Here is a 23,039-nt window from a genome sequence, read left to right as displayed (position 1 = left end):
ATGAATATCATCATAAAACAGGTCTGATTTGTAGGAGTGTTCCTCTACAAAAAACACTATCAAATTTAATTAAAACCAAAATCAGAGCGCTTAAAGCGTTAAAAGGCTTTGGGCCTGCTATGTTTTGTGATTATAGTCATGTAATTGTAAAACAAATTAACATAATATGATCTAAGTAAGTTATAACGCAGACACAAGCATGTGTACTCAGATCTTTATTTCAGTCTTCTGACCTTGGCCCATCAGGTATGGACCCATGTCAAGGTCGGTGCACATCGTCTCAATGAGGACAACATTTGTACCAAGTTATATGGTAATCTATTAATGCATAAGTACCGGTAAGTTATAACACAGACACGAGCATGTGTACTCTTACCTTTAAATGTCTCGTGTGACCTTGACTTTTGAAGTATGGACCGTGGTCAAGGTCTCAATGCATGAGGACATCATTTGTACTCAGTTATAGGGTAATGCGCCTGTCAATTGTAACCACGCCCCCCCAGGTCCGGGGAATAGCGGGGACTTTGACTATCGGTCCAGCCATCCCCGGATAAAATTCGCGCAGTGCGGGTACGAACAGATGATAAAATCTCCGCCAAATGCCCCTGCACCCCAGGGACCCTAGGTAAGGCCCATTGCCCGCTATATTTAAAGCTAAGACAAAACAACCGCATTCACCCGGCACTGCTGGGCCACCTGAAAAGTAATAACATGGCCCATTTCCCCAGCTATCATCAGTATACCCCCAGACCTGGGGGGGGGGGGGCGTGGTTACAATTGACTGGTGCATAAGTAAATAATAGCCCATACAAGAAATGTTATAGACAGACAGAAAGATAGACAGACAGACTGATGGAAGGACAAAGTGCATAATCTAACAGCGCTGAGGTTCATATGCCTGTGACTGTGCATTGATCGACTAACCAAATGTTAAAACTGTTTTGTCAATCTGCCAATGTTAGATGTTAGTCTACAGGCCTAGTGGCCTTAAATTGGAAAAAATGGCATAAGTTTATCTATTCCATTATCTTGTCATTTAAACCATGATTAACTGATGTTGTTTTTTTGGTCAAGGATAAACTTACCAGGATTCATGGCCTTGTTTAACAAATAACTTGAGTCACATTAAAATAGCATCCTGAATCCAATGTGTTGCATGTCAGGATGGCCTATACAGTTTTCTAATATAGAGTGACTTTGAACTTTAACCTGTTACCCCTCAAACTAGGGGCAATCTACAGATAATGCCCAATGAGCATACCAAGTTGGTTCAAGAGTTACATTGATTGGAAACAAGAGTGTGACCACAACATGGATGATTACAACAGACAAAGTAAGCAAAGACTTTTGGGTTTCAACCTGATTGGATTTTGTCTGATCAGATTAAAGATTTCTAGGTGTGGAGGTTGGGTGTCTTGCCCAAATATTTAAAATTTTGTTTCGAACATCTATGTTGTCTTTTACCCTATGTAGTATAAATGACATTTAATAATAGATTATCTAAATAAGAAACTGTGTTGTAAACTATACACTGACTTAAGAAAACCAATCACTCAATACTCGGAAGTTGAACCATGGCTTTACAAAATTGCCCTATAAATGCTGCTATTCTGATCAATTACAGAACATCCGGTTACCTGTGATTTTATCTCCACAATCTGCAATGACAAATATGACCAGTTGGCCGCTCAATATGGCTCTGTCAATACTTCTGGCACATTCACAATGATCTGTGGTCCACTCATACTTCACTACTCTTCAGATAGTTGTTTAAGACCTTAACTGAGCAATTGGAAAATAAAACCGGCTTGGATCAAGCTTGCATTTGTTTTCAAAATCATTATTACATTTTCTACTCAAATAAACCATTATTGGTATTATATTATACAAACAAAAACAAATATTGACATTTACTCTAGCCGGTTGTCAAAGTCACTTTAGCTAAGATTTTTTTAGAGCATTATTGTATTTGCTTTTAAAACCTTTGTTTCTATTCAAATAAACTTTTACTCACTCTTATATAATAAAATACAAAATAAATATTGACATCTAGTCTCTAAGGTCTTTATATATAGTCATTTATACGGAAAAGTTCACAGTTAATTATTTAAGGAAAACCTTGACATATATTATAGATTTCAACAGTACTTTAAAATGACAATGATGGTGCATATGCATTACTGGTACATTACTTTTCTAAACTAATACATGATTTCTATTTTTCCAATATGATTAACAACCTGTCTCCCAGCAGTAGATGAATACCTCCCACATTAAACAAGAGGACCAGAATGGCCCTATATCGCTCACCTTTTTAAATTGACCAACTAGACAGTGATTTTTAAGAAGGTTAGTAAACAGTCACTACATAAGGCTACATGCCAATTATCAAAAGTCTTGGCTTTGCGGCCTCAGAGAAGAAGATTTTCAAACTTTATTCTGTACAAGTATATGTTTATAGAAAACCTTGGGCCTCTGGAATGGGGCATTTTTTTCACTCCAAGGTCATAATTTAAACAATCTTTGTTTCATTCCCTAGGATCATTACATTAAACATACCAAATATCAAAGATCTGTGGGCCTTGTGGACTTTCACTCTCAGAGAAGCTAGAACATTTTCAAAGATTTTACCTTATAATGAAGGTTTATAAGCAATATCACTTTATGTACCATAATGTAATGTATGAGATACTGACTGTATTTAATACATGATTAAAAATCCCCTGCACTAAATTTTCAAAAGCCCTTAATGGTTTTATGAACAAAGTCACATAGGGCCAGGTTAGTCTCAGGAAATATGGCATGTATGTGAATCTGTCTTTCCATTGGCTCAGTTGAGCAATGAGCATAACTCACAGGGCTTCTAAAAACCGGCAATTTGCTGGTCTGGACCGATTTTGACCAAGCAAGACCGATTTCAGTTTCAAAAATGTTAAAAAAATCGGTCTGAAATTTTCTCATTTTTTTTATAATTTCGGACCAAAACAACTAAGTCAGTAAAAATTGTAGAAATTGTAATACACAAACATTCTTTGGTCATTCACACATTCAAAATTACCCCCAATAAAAGTGTACTGCTTTTTCTGCTACGCTGAACACTCGATATCTGTTAATTAGCAGAAGCATGCAATTGGTCAAATCATGTGTATCGGCTTTGATGGTTCTAGAGCCCTCTTACGAATTGCCACATCACGAAAAAATATTGACAGAACACACTTGTATATAATGGGACTTTTTAACAGGGGGGGGGGGGGGGGGGGGGGAGGGGGGAAATGTTCTGAATTATAGCCAATTTTATAGCTTAATTGATAAGATTTTGAACTTATTTTGACAAAGAATCACGGGGCATATCTTGAGAATCATTAATGACAGAGTAATGGGTCTTGATACATATAGATACATATATCATATAATGTCCCTTTCAGCATTTTGTTGTCAGTTTTATTTGATAGTCTTGAATGGTTTTTGAGTTGGCCAAGGTTCAAGTGTTTGCACACTGACCACACTAACTCGACCACACTAACTCGACCACACTAACTCGATCAAACTAACTCAACCACACTAACTCGACCACACTAACTCGACCACAATTACTCGATCAAACTAACTTGATCACACTACTCGACCATACTTGCTGGACTACGCTTGCTGGACCAAACTTTCTCGACCAAACTTGCTTGACCACACTTGTTCGCCCACACTTGCTTGACCACACTTGCTCGACCACACTTACTCGATTGCTCGACCACACTTGCTTGACCACACTTGCTCGATTGCACAACCAAACTTGTTCGACCACACTTACTCGATTGCTCGACCACACTTGCTTGACCATGCTTACATGACCACACTTACTTGACCACACTTGCTTGACCAAATGTGATTGACCACAATAACTTGACCACTCTAACTTGACCACACTTACTCGACCACACTTGCAATTACTTTCTTTCTTTGAAAAGCAAACATGCTTAAAATGTTTTTATATTAAATAAACAAATTTAAACATTCAGCCTTTTGCTGCTAGTTCACTGAGCTCAATGCATGAATAACATTTAGAAATTGCTAGTCTAAAAACTGACTGAAGAATGATTATATTCCTCTACCTCATTTAAACCATCTCTGTTACAAAGAGTGCAAAGTCAGAATCGTGAAACACAATATTATATCAGTGGAATGACAATGTGGTACAAGTATGAAATTGTTTCATTATCTGCCTGAATGGTTAAATGCCATTAGTTTCCTATCAATGGCAGCCTGTTTTGCACATTTCTGTGGAATTTGCATTTGTGATGTAAAACTATCACCATTCTCTTGTGCTTTAATTGCCCAATCGGAATGGAAAGCATTAAAGGGTGTTGATACATAATGGCATTCATTGTATATATGTGTTTATTAGAAAACAAATTATACATGTTCAAACAAAATGGTTATGAAAAGAATGTGAGAGTTCATATGGTGTAGTTATTCTGTAACGGTCTGCTGTAGGCGGCAGATGTGCGTTCTTAGCACAACATTCTGTTACAGATGGATGTACATTCATAGTATGTATGTTTACTTGGTAGGTAATACGCAAATTAGCAAAGCCTGGGCTCTGTGTGGATTGAAAATATATTGTATGTAAAGACCAGTGGACCCCTTCAGGGTTGAGCATGCTTTTCTCTAAAGGGATATGTTGGCCTTGTTAGGCTAACACGTTACAATTGGTGGCAGTAGTGGGATATTGACAACTGCCAGAACAGAGTTGCCTTACCCTTGAATTTCCCAGACCAAAACTCGAGACGAGTCTTCTCGGAGAGGAAAGTAATGTAACGGTCCACTGTAGGCGGCAGATGTGTATTCATAGCAAAACATTCCGTTATAGACGGAAGTACGTTCATAGTACATATGTTTACTTGGTTGGTAATATGCAAATTAGCAAAGCCCTGGCTCTGTGTGAATTGAGAATATACTGTTTATTAAAACCAGTGGACCCCTTCAGGGTTAAGCATGCTTTTCTCCAAATGGATCTGTTGGCCTTGTTAGGCTCATACCTAACAATTCTTAAAACAGAAAATCTTGCTGCTCTTCCCAATATACGCTGTATTAAAATGGCTGTTCAAATAACATCCATCAAAACACATACATTATAGTATTTACAGTAAGTGCATCAGGATGATATATGAGGTATTTAAAGATGTTTATTTCTATGAGAGATCAGACTCCGACTTCAAAAACATCAAGTAAATCATATATAATGCACATGACAAAACCCCCCAAAAGAATCAAGTAAAATAACACCACGAATTGAGGTTTGATGCATCACTGTTGTAACATCTGGGATCTTGTGAAGCAGTTAAGGCAGTGTTGCTTTGAAAGCTAGAAATATGCCATAAACCAATCAGTTCTATTGAAACAGCACATATTAGTAGTGCTGTAAATCAGTGGTGATATAAGGTTTATCCTACCATTAGGTATAATTTGCAAACCATCTCATAAATCACTTAAAGCTTGGATAAGGCCGGAATTATCTGAAAATCCTGGAAAATCCTAACAGATTAAAATGATCTACTGACATAATTTGACAATTATCATAAAATATTAAACACTTTTTCACATTAGGAAAACCAAAAATATGGTACTCCCACACTTAAAGCTGTGTTTTACTAGGTAGAGCTAATCTGAAATCTTTTAAAGGCACACGATAAAGGTTAATCAAAGGCAAGTAATAAATGGCACAGGCAAAGGAACAAGGGAGGTAACAATGGGTACAAGCAATGGAACAAGGCAAGAAACAAATGGAACAGGCAATGGTACAAGGCAAGTAACAAATGGCACAGGCAATGGTAAAAGGCAGGTAACAAATGGCACAGGCAATGGTTAAAGGCAAGTAACAAAAGGTACATTAGCAATGGTACAAGGCAAGTAACAAAGGGTACAAGCAACGATACAAGGCAAATAACAAAGGGTACAAGCAACAGTACAAGGCAAGTAACAAAGGGTACAAGCAACGGTACAAGGCAAGTAACAAAGGGTACAAGCAACGGTACAAGGCAAGTAACAAAGGGTACAAGCAATGGTACAAGGCAAGTAACAAAGGGTACAAGCAACGGTACAAGGCAAGTAACAAAGGGTACAAGCAATGGTACAAGGCAAATAAAAAGGGTACAAGCAACAGTACAAGGCAAGTAACAAAGGGTACAAGCAACAGTACAAGGCAAGTAACAAAGGGTACAAGCAACGGTACAAGGCAAATAAAAAGGGTACAAGCAACAGTACAAGGCAAGTAACAAAGGGTACAAGCAACGGTACAAGGCAAGTAACAAAGGGTACAAGCAATGGTACAAGGCAAGTAACAAAGGGTACAAGCAATGGTACAAGGCAAGTAACAAAGGGTACATGCAACGGTACAAGGCAAGTAACAAAAGGTACATGCAAGGGTATAAAGCAAGTAACAAATGGTACAAGCAAGGGTACAAGGCAAGTAACAAATGGTACAAGCATAGGTACAAGGCAAGTAACAAATGGTACAAGCAACCGTACAAGGCAAGTAACAAATGGTACAAGCATCGCTACAAGGCAAGTAACAAATGATACAAGCAACGGTACAAGGCAAGTAACAAATGGTACAAGCATAGGTACAAGGCAAGTAACAAATGGTACAAGCATCAGAAAAGGAAAGTAACAAATGGTACAAGCATCGGTACAAGGCAAGTAACAAATGGTACAAGCAACGGTACAAGGCAAGTAACAAATGGTACAAGCAACGGTACAAGGCAAGTAACAAATGGTACAAGCAACGGTACAAGGCAAGTAACAAATGGTACAAGCTACGGTACAAGGCAAGTAACAAATGGTACAAGCAACGGTACAAGGCAAGTAACAAATGGTACAAGCAACGGTACAAGGCAAGTGACAAATGGTACAAGCAATGGTACAAGGCAAGTAACAAATGGTACAAGCAACAATACAAGGCAAGTGACAAATGGAACAAGCAATGGTACAAGGCAAGTAACAAATGGTACAAGCAACAGTACAAGGCAAGTAACAAATGGTACAGGCAATGGTACAAGGTAAGTGACAAATGGTACAAGCAACAGTACAAGGCAAGTAACAAATGGTACAAGCAATGGTACAAGGCAAGTAACAAATGGTACAAGCAATGACACAAGGTAAGTAACAAAGGGTACAAGGAACAAGGCAAGTAACAAAGGGTATAAGACACAAGGCAAGTAACAAAGGGTACAAGGAACAAGGTAAGTAACAAAGGGCACAAGGAACAAGGCAAGTAACAAAGGGTACAAGACACAAGGGAAGTAACAAAGGGTACAAGACACAAGGCAAGTAACAAAGGGCACAAGGAACAAGGTAAGTAACAAAGGGCACAAGGAACAAGGCAAGTAACAAAGGGTACAAGACACAAGGGAAGTAACAAAGGGTACAAGGAACAAGGCAAGTAACAAAGGGCACAAGGAACAAGGCAAGTAACAAAGGGTACAAGGAACAAGGCAAGTAACAAAGGGTACAAGGAACAAGGCAAGTAACAAAGGGTACAAGGAACAAGGCAAGTAACAAAGGGTACAAGGAACAAGGCAAGTAACAAAGGGTACAAGGAACAAGGCAAGTAACAAAGGGCACAAGGAACAAGGCAAGTAACAAAGGGTACAAGAAACAAGGCAAGTAACAAAGGGTACAAGGAACAAGGCAAGTAACAAAGGGTACAAGGAACAAGGCAAGAAACAAAGGGCACAAGGAACAAGGCAAGAAAAAAAGGGCACAAGGAACAAGGCAAGTAAAAAAGGGCAAAACAAACAAGGCAAGTAACAAAGGGTACAAGGAACAAGGCAAGTAACAAAAGGTACAAGGAACAAGGCAAGAAACAAAGGGCACAAGGAACAAGGCAAGTAACAAAGGGCAAAACAAACAAGGCAAGTTACAAAGGGTAAAACAAACAAGGCAAGTAACAAAGGGCACAAGGAACAAGGCAAGTAACAAAGGGCACAAGGAACAAGGCAAGAAACAAAGGGCACAAGGAACAAGGCAAGTAACAAAGGGTACAAGGAACAAGGCAAGTAACAAAGGGTACAAGGAACAAGGCAAGTAACAAAGGGCAAAACAAACAAGGCAAGTAACAAAGGGCACAAGGAACAAGGCAAGTAACAAAGGGCACAAGGAACAAGGCAAGTAACAAAGGGCACAAGGAACAAGGCAAGAAACAAAAGGCACAAGGAACAAGGCAAGTAACAAAGGGCAAAACAAACAAGGCAAGTAACAAAGGGTACAAGCAACAAGGCAAGTAACAAAGGGTACAAGGAACAAGGCAAGTAACAAAGGGTACAAGGAACAAGGCAAGTAACAAAGGGTACAAGGAACAAGGCAAGTAACAAAGGGTACAAGGAACAAGGCAAGTTACAAAGGGCACAACAAACAAGGCAAGTAACAAAGGGCACAAGGAACAAGGCAAGAAACAAAGGGCACAAGGAACAATGCAAGAAACAAAGGGCACAAGGAACAAGGCAAGAAACAAAGGGCACAAGGAACAATGCAAGAAACAAAGGGCACAAGGAACAAGGCAAGAAACAAAGGGCACAATAAACAAGGCAAGTAACAAAGGGCAAAACAAACAAGGCAAGTAACAAAGGGTACAAGGAACTAGGCAAGTAACAAAGGGTACAAGGAACAAGGCAAGTAACAAAGGGTACAAGGAACAAGGCAAGTAACAAAGGGTACAAGGAACAAGGCAAGTAACAAAGGGTACAAGACACAAGGCAAGTAACAAAGGGTACAAGACACAAGGCAAGTAACAAAGGGTACAAGGAACAAGGCAAGTAACAAAGGGTACAAGACACAAGGCAAGTAACAAAGGGTACAAGGAACAAGGCAAGTAACAAAGGGTACAAGGGCCACGTTATAAATAGTATGGGCAAAGCATGATGTCTGTTCATATTTGGAACACCACAAGGCCCAAAAGAGCTTGCATGCCAATGATCATACCACTATTGTATGGGAAGTTGCACAGTCAACTTACAATGTCAGTACAATACTAAGGACACAAGGCAGGGAAAAGGGAATGTCTGCATGGGGCCCACATGGTGTTAAAGTTTGCCCTTCAAGCCCTGTACAGCATCCCTGTGGATTCAATCTGGTATTAAATCGATCACTGCACCATTTTTCGTATCAAACAGACATTTTGTACAGATTTGTGTATGGACATGATACATATATAAGTGACAGGGGCATTTAATATCAACAAAAGTTTTATAAAACTGAGAAAATTTAAAGGAAACATATTATGAGAAGTAGGAACAAAGTATACAAAACTGAGATTAACCAAATGTTTTGACACCTATGTTAAATAATGCACCATTCATTCAATTAAATAAACAATTCATTTCTGTAATAACTCCTGTGTATTTGTCATACCCCAATTTCCCAATAAACAAGAGGCCCTCAAATGCTCTACTGGCATGGCTCTTGAGGTTATTTTCAATCCAGAGCATGTATGTATGGGTAATAGGCAACAAACATATAGCTCATGTTTTGTGTTTGGGTTAGCTCAAAATGTTGCATGTTCAACATCTGAGGACAAAAAGTGTTGTAAGCAGATTAGTTGCATGAACTATTTTGATATGTGCCAAGTAAAGGACAAAAAAAAGTATTTGCTTCAAAACTGTACACATGTTCAAACTTTCATTTCTGTAGCTTTGTTGGATCAAAAGGTCAAAGTTAAGGTCATCGGAGGACAACATTAATGTTTGTTTGCAAAACTGTACACATGGTCAAAATTTCATTGCTGTAGCTTTAAAAATAAACTAGAACTCCACGAGTCGGATGTGTCGCCTGATGAATTATTTACTGTCGACATTATAGCTGTTAAATTGGCATTTTATTCATTTATAGACAATGATGTTGCCATTTAACTTTCAAATGTAGGTGGCATTTGAACTGAAGGTAACAACGTTTAGCCAGGAGCAAGCAATTGTTTATATAAGCAAAAATGAGCACAATAAATACTGAAGTCAATGACACTGAGAAATAATTTGAACATGAAAATTAACAAAGGGCAATAACTCTAATATGGAAGCAAGAGATACAGTTTTTGTGCACTGCGATCCCCTTCAATAAGATCTATCTATCTATAAAGTTTCAAGTTGATAACTCTTATAGTTTTCGAGAAATGCCTCGGACAAAATTTAAGCTTGAAAATTAACAAAGGGCAATAACTCTAAACATATAGATGCAAGAGTTACGGTTTTTGTGCACTGCACTTTCCCTCAATCAGATATACCTACGGAATAAGTTTTAGGTCGATACCTCCTATAGTTTACAAGATATGCCACGGACAAAACCTAAGCATGAAAATTAACAAAGGGCAATAACTCTAAAAATATGGCAGCAATAGTTACAGTTCTTGTGCACTGCACTTGCCCTCAATGAGATCTATCTAGCTATGAAGTTTCAAGTTGATACCTCTTATATTCTTCAAGATATGCCCCGGACAAAACTTTAAGCATGAAAATTAACAAAGGGCAATAACTCTAAACATATAGATGCAAGAGTTACGGTTTTTGTGCACTGCACTTTCCATCAATCAGATATACATAGGGAATAACTTTCAGGTTGATACCTCCTATAGTTTACGAGATATGCCACGGACAAAACCTAAGCAAGAAAATTAACAAAGGGCAATAACTCTAAAAATATGGCAGCAAGAGTAACAGTTCTTTTGCACTGCACTTGCCCTCAATGAGATCTATCTAGCTATGAAGTTTCAAGTTGATACCTCTAATATTCTTCAAGATATGCCCCGGACAAAACTTTAAGCATGAAAATTAACAAAGGGCAATAACTTTAAAACTAAGAAAGCAAGAGTTACTGTTATTGTGCACTGCACTTGCCCTCCATGAGATCTATCTACATATGAAGTTTCAAGTTGATAACTCTTATATTCTACAAGATATGCCCCAGACAAAACTTTAAGCATGAACAATAACAAAGGGCAATAACTCTAAAAATATGGAAGCAAGAGTAACAGTTCTTGTGCACTGCACTTGCCCTAAATTAGATCTATCTACATATCAAATTTCAAGTTGATACCACTAATAGTTTAGGAGATATACCCCGGACAAGCGAAAATGGGACGCGGACGCCGCCACCGATGCCGCTGCCGACAAAACTAACCTCTATATGTCGTCTTTTCAGGCGACACAAAAAGTAGGTCAAAAGGGGTTGGGCCAGCTTTGGCCCCAGGGGCATAATTTCAACTGTTTTGCTAGATGGTCATCATTATGATGCTCCACAATAAATATCAAAGGTATGAGCCTTGTGGTTTGAAACAAGAAGATTTTGAAAATATTTCTTAAATAAGTCTCTAGGAAACTTGTGACCTTCAGGGCAGTGCCAGTTTTGACCCCAGGGGCATAATTTGAACAACCATGATAGCGGACAACTAAATTATGCCTCATTCAAAATAGCAAGGGTCTGCATAGCTGGTTCAGACAAAAAAAAATTAAACTCCCAAATTTTAGTATACCAAACCTGTGAACACAGGGGGATGGCCAGAAATGACCCCAGGGGCATAATTTGAACAAACATTCACAAGCAATTGTGTTAAGATGGATGCGCGAACACACAAAAAGATTTTCAAACATTTCCCAATTGAATTATACCAAACCTGTGAACCCTGGGGCGTGGTCAGTAATGACCCCAGGGGCATAATTTGAACAAACATTCACAACCAAATGTGTTTGGATGGATGGATGCGCGAACGACAGACACTTTGGCCAATAGAGCTAAAAATGGCCTTTGCCCTTTCAACAAGAACAAGGGAGAGTAATTCACAAAATCAACTGCAGAACCAAAAAGCAAGTTGTCTCCCTTTAATCCTAGACTTGACTTTACATGTGAACTTGGCTAAAAATAGACTTAGCTCATGTACATGTAAACTTGGCTAAAAATAGACTTCACTCATGTAGACTTGGCTAAAAATAAATTAGCTAAAAATAGCATTTTTTTTTAAACTATCAAGGCTCATAATCTGGGCATGCATGGGGGGATCTGGCTGGTTTTCGAAAGGAACTAAGCTCTGATGGATATCTAAATACTGTACAAGTTTTATCGAGATACAATGAAAACTGTATCGTGTTCACAAGCGATTGCTTACAGACGCCCCATGGACGCACATACGACAAACACATTACCATCGCCTAAGCTCTTCTGGCCTTTGCCCAGTAGAGCTAGAAATTAAATATTCATTTGAATTAATAAAACATTTTTTTATAAAAACAAACTAAATGAGGCTATCCTCCAGGAGTTGTGAGGAAATCAAACAGGAATGCCTGGAGATGAAACTGTCCCCAACCTTAATTACTCACGGTCTGCAACCTTGACTTTTCAACCTAATTTGTCCCTTATAATTGTCAGAACTTGTATCTTTAAACAATTTGTTGCACGATGAAACAAGTTTAAATAACTCAACAAAACATTATAAGGGGAGGAAATGAAACAGGAATGCCAGGAAATGAAGCTGTCTCTACTAGCTAAGTTTGAGGTGACCTTAACATTTTTACCTTGTTTTAATAATTATACTCAAGCCACAGCCTGTATCTTTTAAATCACCTTAACATGGCATCATAAAGTTTTTGTAATTTAAAAAAATAAATAAAAAAAAATAAAAACCTTCTTGCGAAGCAGACATCCACTGCATGTTGCATGTGACCTTCACATTGCAATTTGAACAAAGTACAGGGAAATCATGGAAAGCTGTCTCTCTTCTTGCTAATTTCAGTTCAACCATGTTCCTTATAAAATAAATGTCAGACTAAGTATCTTTTCTCCTTAATATGGCATGATGGAATGAGTAAAAAAATAATAAAAAAACATTCATAAGAAGGCCACTAATAATAGTTTGTTTGGCAATTTCCTACTCACATATATAGGTAAGGTAAAGTAGGTAGGGTGTTTCTGTAATGAACTTGAGCTGACACAGTGTGAGCACGCTCAACTTTTACGATACTTGCCTGCATGATTTTTAAGTTTTATTTAGGATGGCAAAGTTTAAGTGAAACATGCACTGGATCGTTGTAAAATTAAATGACATACAAAACCTCAATCAGAATTGTTAGTGAAATAAAAAAGGGGCAAAATTTGTATTACTGTGAAATCATTTAGATTTGTTGGCATGAAATTTCGTGGTTTGCCGAAAAATTACAATTTTGTGGGTACTTGAATTCGTGGTTTTTGGTTTTTGAAAAAAAATATAATTGAAATTGCGATTGTCCTAGATCGACTGCATTCCACGCGCTGGCCCGTGATTTCCGCTGTCTACGTCACTCGCCTTATTACACTCGCTACGAAATGCCAATTAGTGCATATATCCATGTCAATTATCGATTTAATTGGAAATTAAGGTCATAAAAGAAGATGTACCCTGATCCTTAATACAGATAGACGAAGCCGTTGAATGCCAATTAAGAATTTTGCAAACTGTAAAAACACCGAGAAGGTCTGTATATTTGAGTAACAATCCCTAAAGATAGCTGATGTTTACAAAGTCAATTACTATTGAATATCATCTCATTTTAATATTTATTTACACCCTTTTGTAAAAAGTATATTGAACGCTTTGTTTTGTACATTGTCACATTGGGTGCTCAGTAACTTCTAATGTAATCGATTAATTATTATATTAAAGAAATAAAATTGAGAACCGACACTCATCACTCACATTTTGTAAACCTGGAGATTTTAATGAACAGCACATGTTAAGGCACGTGGTTCTGTCATTTGTTTCATAAAAACACATTAAAATGATTTGGTTTATTATTTGTTAAAGGCTGATATAATATATTAACAAAACAATGATAGTAAGATATACAGTTAGACGGATAATTACGATGTGTTTTGCGGCCTAACATAACATGGCAATTGAAAAAGGGAATAAAGGGTCAATATTTCGTGGGATCTTGAATTCGTGGATCCCCCAACCCACGAAAACCACGAACATTAATGCCCCACGAACATTAATGATTTCACAGTATATGCAACCATATTTGATTGAATGAAGTTACAATGGAAAACATGACATACTTGCTGAGATATCAACCTATGTGTGCTTACATGCAAAACATTAACCAGGAATTACTAAGTCCAATAATAAAGGGGCAAAATTTATATTATATGCAAGATAGAGTTATCTTACTTGATAAATTAAGAAGGTTGGATGGTTGGAAGCACTTGTATAAAGTTTCCATACAATACCTGCTGTATTTGCTGAGGTATTGACTAATTAAATGTGGTAACACCCAAAACCTTAACTAGAATTTTTAAAATGGAATGATAAAGGGTCATTTTGGCATAATATGCAAAATACAGTTATCTAACTTGATTATTCAAGTAGGTTTGATGGTTGAGTACAAGTGTTTAAAGTCTCAATGCAATACATAAAGTAGTTGCAGATATATGCGCTTACATTCAAAACCTTAATGTCAAATAATAAAGGTCCAAAATGTGCATCCAAATTAGTGTTACAAATCTAACTTTGTTAACTAAGTAGGTTGGATAGTTGGGAACACTTATCTACAGTATCAATGCAATACATGATGTTTTTGCTGAAATAATGACTCAAAATTGCTAACATAAAAAAACTTTAACCAAGGTGTGATGTCAACGCTGAAGCCTAGGGAGAGTAACTAGTATAGCTCTCCTAATTCTTCAAATAGTCAAGCTAAAAACAAATCAAGATGCCAATGTGGCATGCTGCATTACAGCCAGATTTTTTTTATTGACTTCATGACATGGAATAAAAACTTCATAAGATTTAACCTAGTGACTTATTATCTTTTGACCTGAGGTGACCCATATTCACAAATGATCAAGACAACAATCATGTAGAAAAATATTCTGACAAAATTTCATAACAATTGGATAATAACATTGACTTTATGACATGGAATATAAACTCCCTAAGATTTGACATAATGACCTAGTTTTTGACCTAAGCCTACCCATATTCATTAACGTTCAAGACAACATGTAGAAAAGTATTCTGACTAAGTTTCATAACTTTTGGATTGGATAAAAACTATTGACTTTATGACATGGAATGAAAACTTCTTCGATCTGACCTAGTGACCTAGTTTTGAGGTGACCCATTTCATAAAATGCCCAAGACAACATGTAGACAAGTATTCTGACAAAATTTGATAACATTTGGATAAAAACCTTTGACTTTATGAAATGGAATAAAAACTTCCTAAGATTTGACCTAGTGACCTAGTTTCTGACCGGAGGTGACCCATAATCACAAACTTTCAAGACAACAAGTAAAAAAAGTGTTCTGACAATGTTTCATAAAAATTGGATAAAAACCTTTGATTTTATGACATGGAATAAAAACGTTAACACATAATTGTTAATGCACGCCCGCTCGCCCGAAGCCCGCCTGCCCTCCTGGAGAGTATAGAGCTAACAAGAAACGCCGCAATGCGACGAAACCAGGTTTTTAATGATTGACAGAAGAGTTTTAGCCTGTGTCTGTTTTTCTATTTTTAGTAACAGTGACCTTGACCCTAGGACCCCAAATGCAATCCATTAAAAGGTATCCATAAACTCTTCCTTTATACCAAGTTGTGTCAGGATATGTCAACCCTAACTTAAGTTATTCAGTTTCAACCATTTTCCTATTTTTAGTAACAGTGACCTTGACCTTGAATCTAGGGACCCCAAACGCAATCCCATGAAAGGTATCCATAAACTCTTCCTATTGACCAAGTTTAGTCAAGATATGTCATCCCTAACTAAAGTTATTCAGTTTCAATGTTTTTTCTATTTTAAGTAACAGTGACCTTGACCTTGACCCTAGGGACCCAAAACGTAATCCCATGAAAGGTATCCATAAACTCTTCCTATAGACCAAGTTTAATCAAGATATGTCATCCCTAACTAAAGTTATTCAGTTTTAACGGTTTTTCTTTTTTTAGTAACAGTGACCTTGACCTAGACCCTAGGGACCCCAAACACAATCCCATGAAAGGTACCCATAAACTCTTTCTATAGTTTGGTCAAGATATGTCAACCCTTACTAAAGTTATTCAGTTTCATAGGTGAGTTTGACGCCGCCCGGCCGCCCGAACAACGACGTTCGCCATTCTAATAACCAGGTTTCACTTTGTGAAAACCTGGTTAATAAAACAAACATTAAAAACACCAAAACTGATCCGTATATATAAACCAGTCTTAAATAGCATTTTTTTTTTATTTACATCTTCCTCAAATGATGCCAGATTATTTGGCTATTTATGTGCAGTTACAGAGAATTTCAAGTAATTGTTCCCTTGACAGCAAGCTAATTGTAAGGCTTTCAAGTAGGAGGATAATTTTGGCGATGAAAATGGCAGAAACTTGTTATTTTGTCTGTTCTCTTCACAGTGTTTGCATTACAAGAGAAGATGTAAATAGTTTCTGTGCTGCCAACAAATCTATCTTGGAAAGATTGCAGCTTTTTTCCTTGATTCATTAGTATTTTAAATGTTTGGTCTTTATTTTAGGCAGTATTTTAAAAGATGTAATCCTTTGAGCCTGGCCAGGGACCTTGCAGATAATTGGGTTAACAAGAGGCACATCAGTGCCTGTGCTCCACTGGCCAAAAGGTTCAAGCAAAGACCACCTAACGAACATTTTCGTCAAGTTTCATAGAAATACAATCATCAATTTTTGAGGAGAAGTTATTTATTTATTTTTTTTACTTTAATAGCTCTGGCTGCCATGTTGTGCAGTGGACCGAAATGATTTGGGCAATTTGAGTAAAGGAGCACCAAACAAACATTTCTGTCAAGTTTTATCGAAAAAAGGTCATCGGTTTCGACGACAAGTCTAAAAATTGTTTTTTTTTATTTTTTAGCTCTGGCAGCCATGGTGTGCAGTGGACTGGAACCATTTAACAAATTTTGGTTAATGACCATCCAAGGAACATTTCTGTTAAGTTTCATCAAAATCTGATCATCGGTTTCTGAGAAGATGTTCTTTAAAGGTTTTTCTATTTTTTTGCCCTGGCAGCCATGTTGTGCAGCGGACCGGAACCATTTGAGCAATTTTGGTTAAGGACCACCCAAGGAACAATTCTGTCAAGTTTCATCAAAATCTGCCGAACCGTTTCAGAGGAGATGTCGTTTAAAGATTTTGCTATTTTTAGCTCTGGCGGCCATATTGTGCAATGGACCGGAACCATTTGAGCAATTTTAATAAAGGACCACCCAAGGAACATTACTATCAAGTTTCATCAAAATCTGCCGAACCGTTTCAGAGGAGATGTCGTTTAAAGATTTTGCTATTTTTAGCTCTGGCGGCCATATTGTGCAATGGACCGGAACCATTTGAGCAATTTTGGTAAAGGACCATCCAAGGAACATTTCTGTTAAGTTTCATCAAAATCTGATCATCGGTTTCTGAGAAGATGTTCTTTAAAGGTTTTTCTATTTTTTTGCCCTGGCAGCCATGTTGTGCAGCGGACCGGAACCATTTGAGCAATTTTGGTTAAGGACCACCCAAGGAACAATTCTGTCAAGTTTCATCAAAATCTGCCTATCCGTTTCAGAGGAGATGTCGTTTAAAGATTTTGCTATTTTTAGCTGTGGCGGCCATATTGTGCAATGGACCAGAACCATTTGAGCAATTTTAATAAAGGACCACCCAAGGAACATTACTGTCAAGTTTCATCAAAATCTGCCGAACCGTTTCAGAGGAGATGTCGTTTAAAGATTTTGCTATTTTTAGCTCTGGCGGCCATATTGTGCAATGGACCGGAACCATTTGAGCAATTTTGGTAAAGGACCACCAAAGGAACATTCCTGTGAAGTTTTGTCAAAATCCGCTTATCAGTTTCAGAGGAGATGTCGTTTAAAGTAAAAGTTTACGCACGCACGCACGCACGCACGCACGCACTCACGACGGACAATCTGTGACGACATAAGCTCCATGGCCTTCGGCCAGTGGAGCTAAAAATGGTCTTTCATTGAAATTTGATTTTAGAATACAACCTTCATTTTCAGCCAATGAAATTAAAGATAAGCAATCATTAAGTACTTATAATAGGCTTAATCATCATAAATTTCAACTTAAGCTGTTAAAATGTCCAGTACTGTCACTGACATCCAATAGTCACTCTTCCTGCATCAGCTTTTGCATTGACAATGTGTCAGTCAAGGAGGTTGTATTCTATGTCAGCTAGATGACCTGAAGTAATATCTTAGTATGATTCAGAAGGGCTCGTTCTTGTAATTTTCACTATCTAAAGCAAAATTAGGTTTATTATGCTTACTTGTGGCACACTTTGTGAGGCCCAAATGAAATTCCATTGATTTTTAACCTATTTTAAACATTATATACTTGAACACAGAAGAAGATTTACTTGACATACAATTTATAAACTGTTCTTTTACAGGCCAATGACAATACTATTGTTTTTTTTTATTTCACTCAAATAATTACTTGAAATTTCCCTTGAAATGATTGGTGGCACCTTGAAGAAAGGAGGCGTTCTGTATGGAACGGCAGTTTGGAACTGCACCAGGAAGGTAAGAGTCAATAATAAAAATAGTTTAATTGATCGAAATATTTTTTGTCAAAGATAAATACACGGCGGGTAATCATTGGAGCCATAACATTTTGTTATGTGTTGAAAATGCTCCAACGCGTCTTCCGTTATAGTGCCAATGAGTGGAATATGGATGTAAACAGTGAGTATGGTTTCTTTATGATTTTTCATTTGTAGAGGTTTATACGAGTAAATTTAAAAAATTGAAGAATGTAGTTCCACATAGGAATGGCCATGAGTTGTTCTAAATGTAAAAGTTTTGAAGAAAATTTAATATCTGATCGTCTAAAACTTGCATAACTAATTGCTAGACGTTAGTGTTGACAACGTAAAAATCTGGATTTTTGTGAGAATTGTTCTCGTACCTTAGGTTTAAGCATTTTCTTTACATGTGTGTGACTTTTTTATTGACAAAAGGTTGCCACATTACAAATTTTAGAACTTTATTTGTTATACTTGCTGCACTATGCTCGATTTTCTGAACGTTGTGGTGCCAATGAATAGGTTGTGGTGCTCATGAATAGAAATTTAGTAGGAAACAAATTGTGAGAAAACTGTAGCAATTCCATAACATGAAATTTAATAATTAACTGAATTAATATAATTTTAGATCTTTTTAAAGTACGACCTACTACTACGCAACTTTGCGGACTTTAAGGTTCATTTGGTGTCTAATAAATTAATACTTGATAGCATAATGGTCGTTGTAATTCTAATTCTGTTTTTCCAGGTATTATAAGGCAAAAATCTAACGATTGTGTTTACATATTTTCAGATGGGTGTCTTTAAAGGGAACAGGAGGCGGGGCTATTCATGTCGAGAAAACAATCACTCCGTACCTCAAAATTTGCAAGAAAAAGTATTTTACAGTCAATCACCTAAATAAACAAGCAATCCCTTGCCATCTCAGAAAAAAGTTTCCTCCCTTGCAGCATTGGAAAAAAGATAGTTACTAAACGAGCACAGTTTCTTTTGCCGATAATACATGCTGAATTATCTACCCACAAAACAGAAATCACCTAATGCAAATGAAGGAATCTTTTTTCGGAAATGTTGTCAATCAAGATGAAACCCAGAGTCTTTGAATCAATGATACCCATTACCAAGTATCATAGCAATAGGTTTATCTTATCATATTGCAGGCATCATTGTTTATACAATCTTTAGGAGGGATTGTTTAAGAGCTTTGTAAATAAAGTACCCTTGTGCTCAAAGATTTTTTCCTTGACAGAAAGCATCTCTGCTTCTCTGAAAATATCTGTTTGCAAAAAGTTGAATGATATCAGAATAAAATGTGATGAAAAGAGAGGTTGCACATTGCATTATCAAATCGATAGCCACCATCCTGTAGGGATAGACTGATAAGCTCAGTCATATTGGCCTCCAGTTGAAAGTGTTATAAGTTTAAACAACAAAAAAGTTGATGAATAGCATCAATTGGGCGCAATGAAATTAGAAGAAAAACGTGCATGCAGATTACCAAAAATGGTTATTATTTAATGATAAAATTTGTTTTTATGTTGGGTGTACATATCCTTGAATAGTTTAAGCCCGGAATTATAGATATTCTGGGTTTTTTTCCCCAAGCTAATCCTCCGGTTAAAACTAAATTATAACAAAAATATACATACGTTTCTTCGGAAGAAATAGAGTCAATGGTCTAATACATAGATTTCAATAGCATGAAATTCACCTTTTATTTGTACCGGCATGTTATGTGAATTCCTTGCTTTATATTTTGTACAAGTTTTTGTAACATATTTCACTCATATGAGTATATAGAACGGAGATAAAAATACTATACATCAAGAGGGAATTATCTGGAGTTCATTCTTTCGAATGACATTTTCAAAACAAACAATTAAGCTCAAGGTTAATTTTTCAAAACTCGGCATTTTTGCTGTCACCAAGGGAGATTACTGCGTAGAAGGTTTACAAACATAAAGGATATTGTAATAGTACTGTGTAACCTTTTATTTGGGCGGAAGTTGATATCAATCGGATTGAGTTGATATTTAAAATCAAAATGCAGGGCTATTATAATTTAAGGTTTCATTATCAATTAAAGTGTAAAGTTTTATAAAACATACTAAACTTCATATTTTATCATGCAATGTGGAAACTATTAAAAGCATTGTTCTGCAATTTATGAACTAGTCCCTAAGTTGGAATATTTCTAAAGTAATATCAAATATAGTCGGCGCCCTTCTGGGCGCCGACTAATAATACCTTTTATCAATTGGAAAAGTAACAATGGAAAATTAACATACTCTATTTAATACGCTTATTATAGGATTTTATGCTTATTATACGATTTTACGGTACATGTATACATGTATATGTATGTAAGGATATAACTGCAGTCCCCCTATTTTGCGGAACAAAATCCACCAGTTTAAATGATTTATGTGTTAAAAATAACTTAATATGACAATTGCAGCAAAAAGCCTTCGACAAATCCAGAAGAAGCATAGCATGTTCAAGACAATGGCGATATAAAACAAGACAATTTGACAAAATATAACACAGACTCATACTTTAAGCATTATTCTCAGCACTTACTTCAAAAGTAAAGAAAGCTATACAATTAGGGAAAGACAATACAGAAAGTGCATATCTACAAAAGTTCTTTCAAAGCAGTCTTCGGATCTTTGATGTTGATTACCCATGCAGAAATTATTTCAATGTTTTTTCAAATCCTAACAATTCCTATGATTTCTTAGCAAATACCAATGTTTTCTCATTTGCAAAACATTGGAATTCTTTGGAATAGACAATCCTAACAAATCCAAAGAATTCTTAAGACTTCTTTGGATATTTATATTGGAAAAGAAAGGAAAAGATTGGAATAATAATCCAAACTTATCCTAGCTTTTCTGAATTGGAAAAAGTTGTCATTACTTAGAAATGCAACCATTTTTCTGTAAAATGAAAATCCAAACATTTGGATTAGTTAGGAATTTAGTATCATGACATTGAGCACATAGGACAACTTACTCTATAAGAATTCAACAGTTTCCTTTTTCAGATTTTTTTCAATATAATGTCTAATGTTTACCAATGGTATTGATTAATATTTGTGAGTAGTATTTTGTTATTACCTGTTGCACAGAATTCACCAAAACATCAGTTGATGAGGTATTTTCATGAACCTAACTTCTTGAACTTGAATCATCGAAATTAAATGAATGTGATGAACTGTTTAACCATTTAAAAGATGAGACGACCAGCAGAATATAATAAGATGCATCAGCAACAGGCAGATAGTTGAGGTAGCTGTGGTTACAACTGACTGTTGCATTTAGAGCAACACTATTGGCCCAGTCATAACCCAAAGATTATAAATAATAAAATAAATAACATGCTTAAAGAAAATTCCATATCAAAATAACATGAACATTAAAATTAAATTTATTTTAATTAAAGCACCACATATATCATATGTATCATGTAAGGTGCCATGGATTGTTCCACTCACAGGTGATTGTCACATTGCCTGGATGATACAGTAATATATTTTTATAATTTTTTATATATTTTTTATATTTTTTATTATTTCGGTCAAGAAAGTGAATATATGTCATTAAAAAAAAAATTACTAACTTTTTCCATGAAAAATTGAGGAATATTTTTTAAAATGATATATATTCACTATCTTGACAAAAAATATTTAAAAAAAAAATAAATAAAAAAATATCAAAAAAAAATAATAAAAAAATATACCTGGTAAACACTGGTTAATTAGTTGCCAAACAAGTTAAATGCACCTTCTTTCAAGGTTCACTAAACTAAAACGACCCTACAATCATTGACAATGACGCAAGGCAATGTCCAGAAACTTCCGGTTTCGCTTACGTCTTTATTAATTAGAAATAAAATTAGATGGCCCATGATCTCTGAGAATGGGCAAAAATGCAATTGATTTGCTTGTAATTGATTGTCTCTCAAATATTTACTAAAAATAAAAATTCTAACGTAGCTATATATTCTAACGGTTACGCATTTAAGACGAAACGCTCTTCACTGGCGGAGGTAATTTCGAACTCCTGCTATTTTTGTCGGAATAATGCGCCAAATAAACTGAAGTGTTGTTTCGTTTATTTAAGGTAAGTTCAAGCGAAGTAAGGGGTGTAATTCAATTACTTTTATAACGATATTTTACGCTAACATTATTGTTTAAAATAACATAGCAACATTTTGAAGTAATGAGCAAATATGTTTTGTTGTAATACATTTTCGCGACAAACGTACGAAATACGTTTGTGTAGAAACACAGTTAAATGAATGTTTGTGACTTACGCGTACAGCTAATACTTCATTGTTATATATTTTAACAGCTATTATATTTGTTTCTTAATGTATGTAAGCTAATTTTGTCTAGAAAAAGAATCAATTGCCATAAAGGGTCGGCAGCGATGCAAAAGTGGGTGGGGAAGGTCAAAAACTAAAACGTTTAAAAAGTCCATGT

General features: G+C 36.2%; 2 protein-coding genes across 10 annotated transcripts in view; one reads left to right on the top strand and one right to left on the bottom strand.

Annotated features, from left to right (window-relative positions):
- Positions 1 to 23,039, bottom strand: part of LOC128234879 (zinc finger CCCH domain-containing protein 10-like) — a 220,587-nt gene that overhangs the window by 109,515 nt on the left and 88,033 nt on the right. The window lies entirely within an intron of this gene.
- On the top strand, positions 6,636 to 7,145 carry LOC128227779 (uncharacterized). The gene has a single exon (XM_052938630.1). The coding sequence runs from the start codon at positions 6,636 to 6,638 to the stop codon at positions 7,143 to 7,145; it is 510 nt and encodes a 169-aa protein (XP_052794590.1).

Source organism: Mya arenaria, chromosome 1 (assembly GCF_026914265.1).
Source record: "Mya arenaria isolate MELC-2E11 chromosome 1, ASM2691426v1".
In the NCBI taxonomy this organism is placed as follows: Eukaryota; Metazoa; Mollusca; class Bivalvia; order Myida; family Myidae; genus Mya; species Mya arenaria.
The sequence above is the reverse complement of the archived record's forward strand: the minus strand, read 5'-3'. Positions and strand labels throughout refer to the sequence as shown.

Bases quoted from the DNA above. Each gene is read 5' to 3' on its own strand.
- LOC128227779 (XM_052938630.1), top strand. From the start codon at position 6,636: ATGGTACAAGCATCAGAAAAGGAAAGTAACAAATGGTACAAGCATCGG.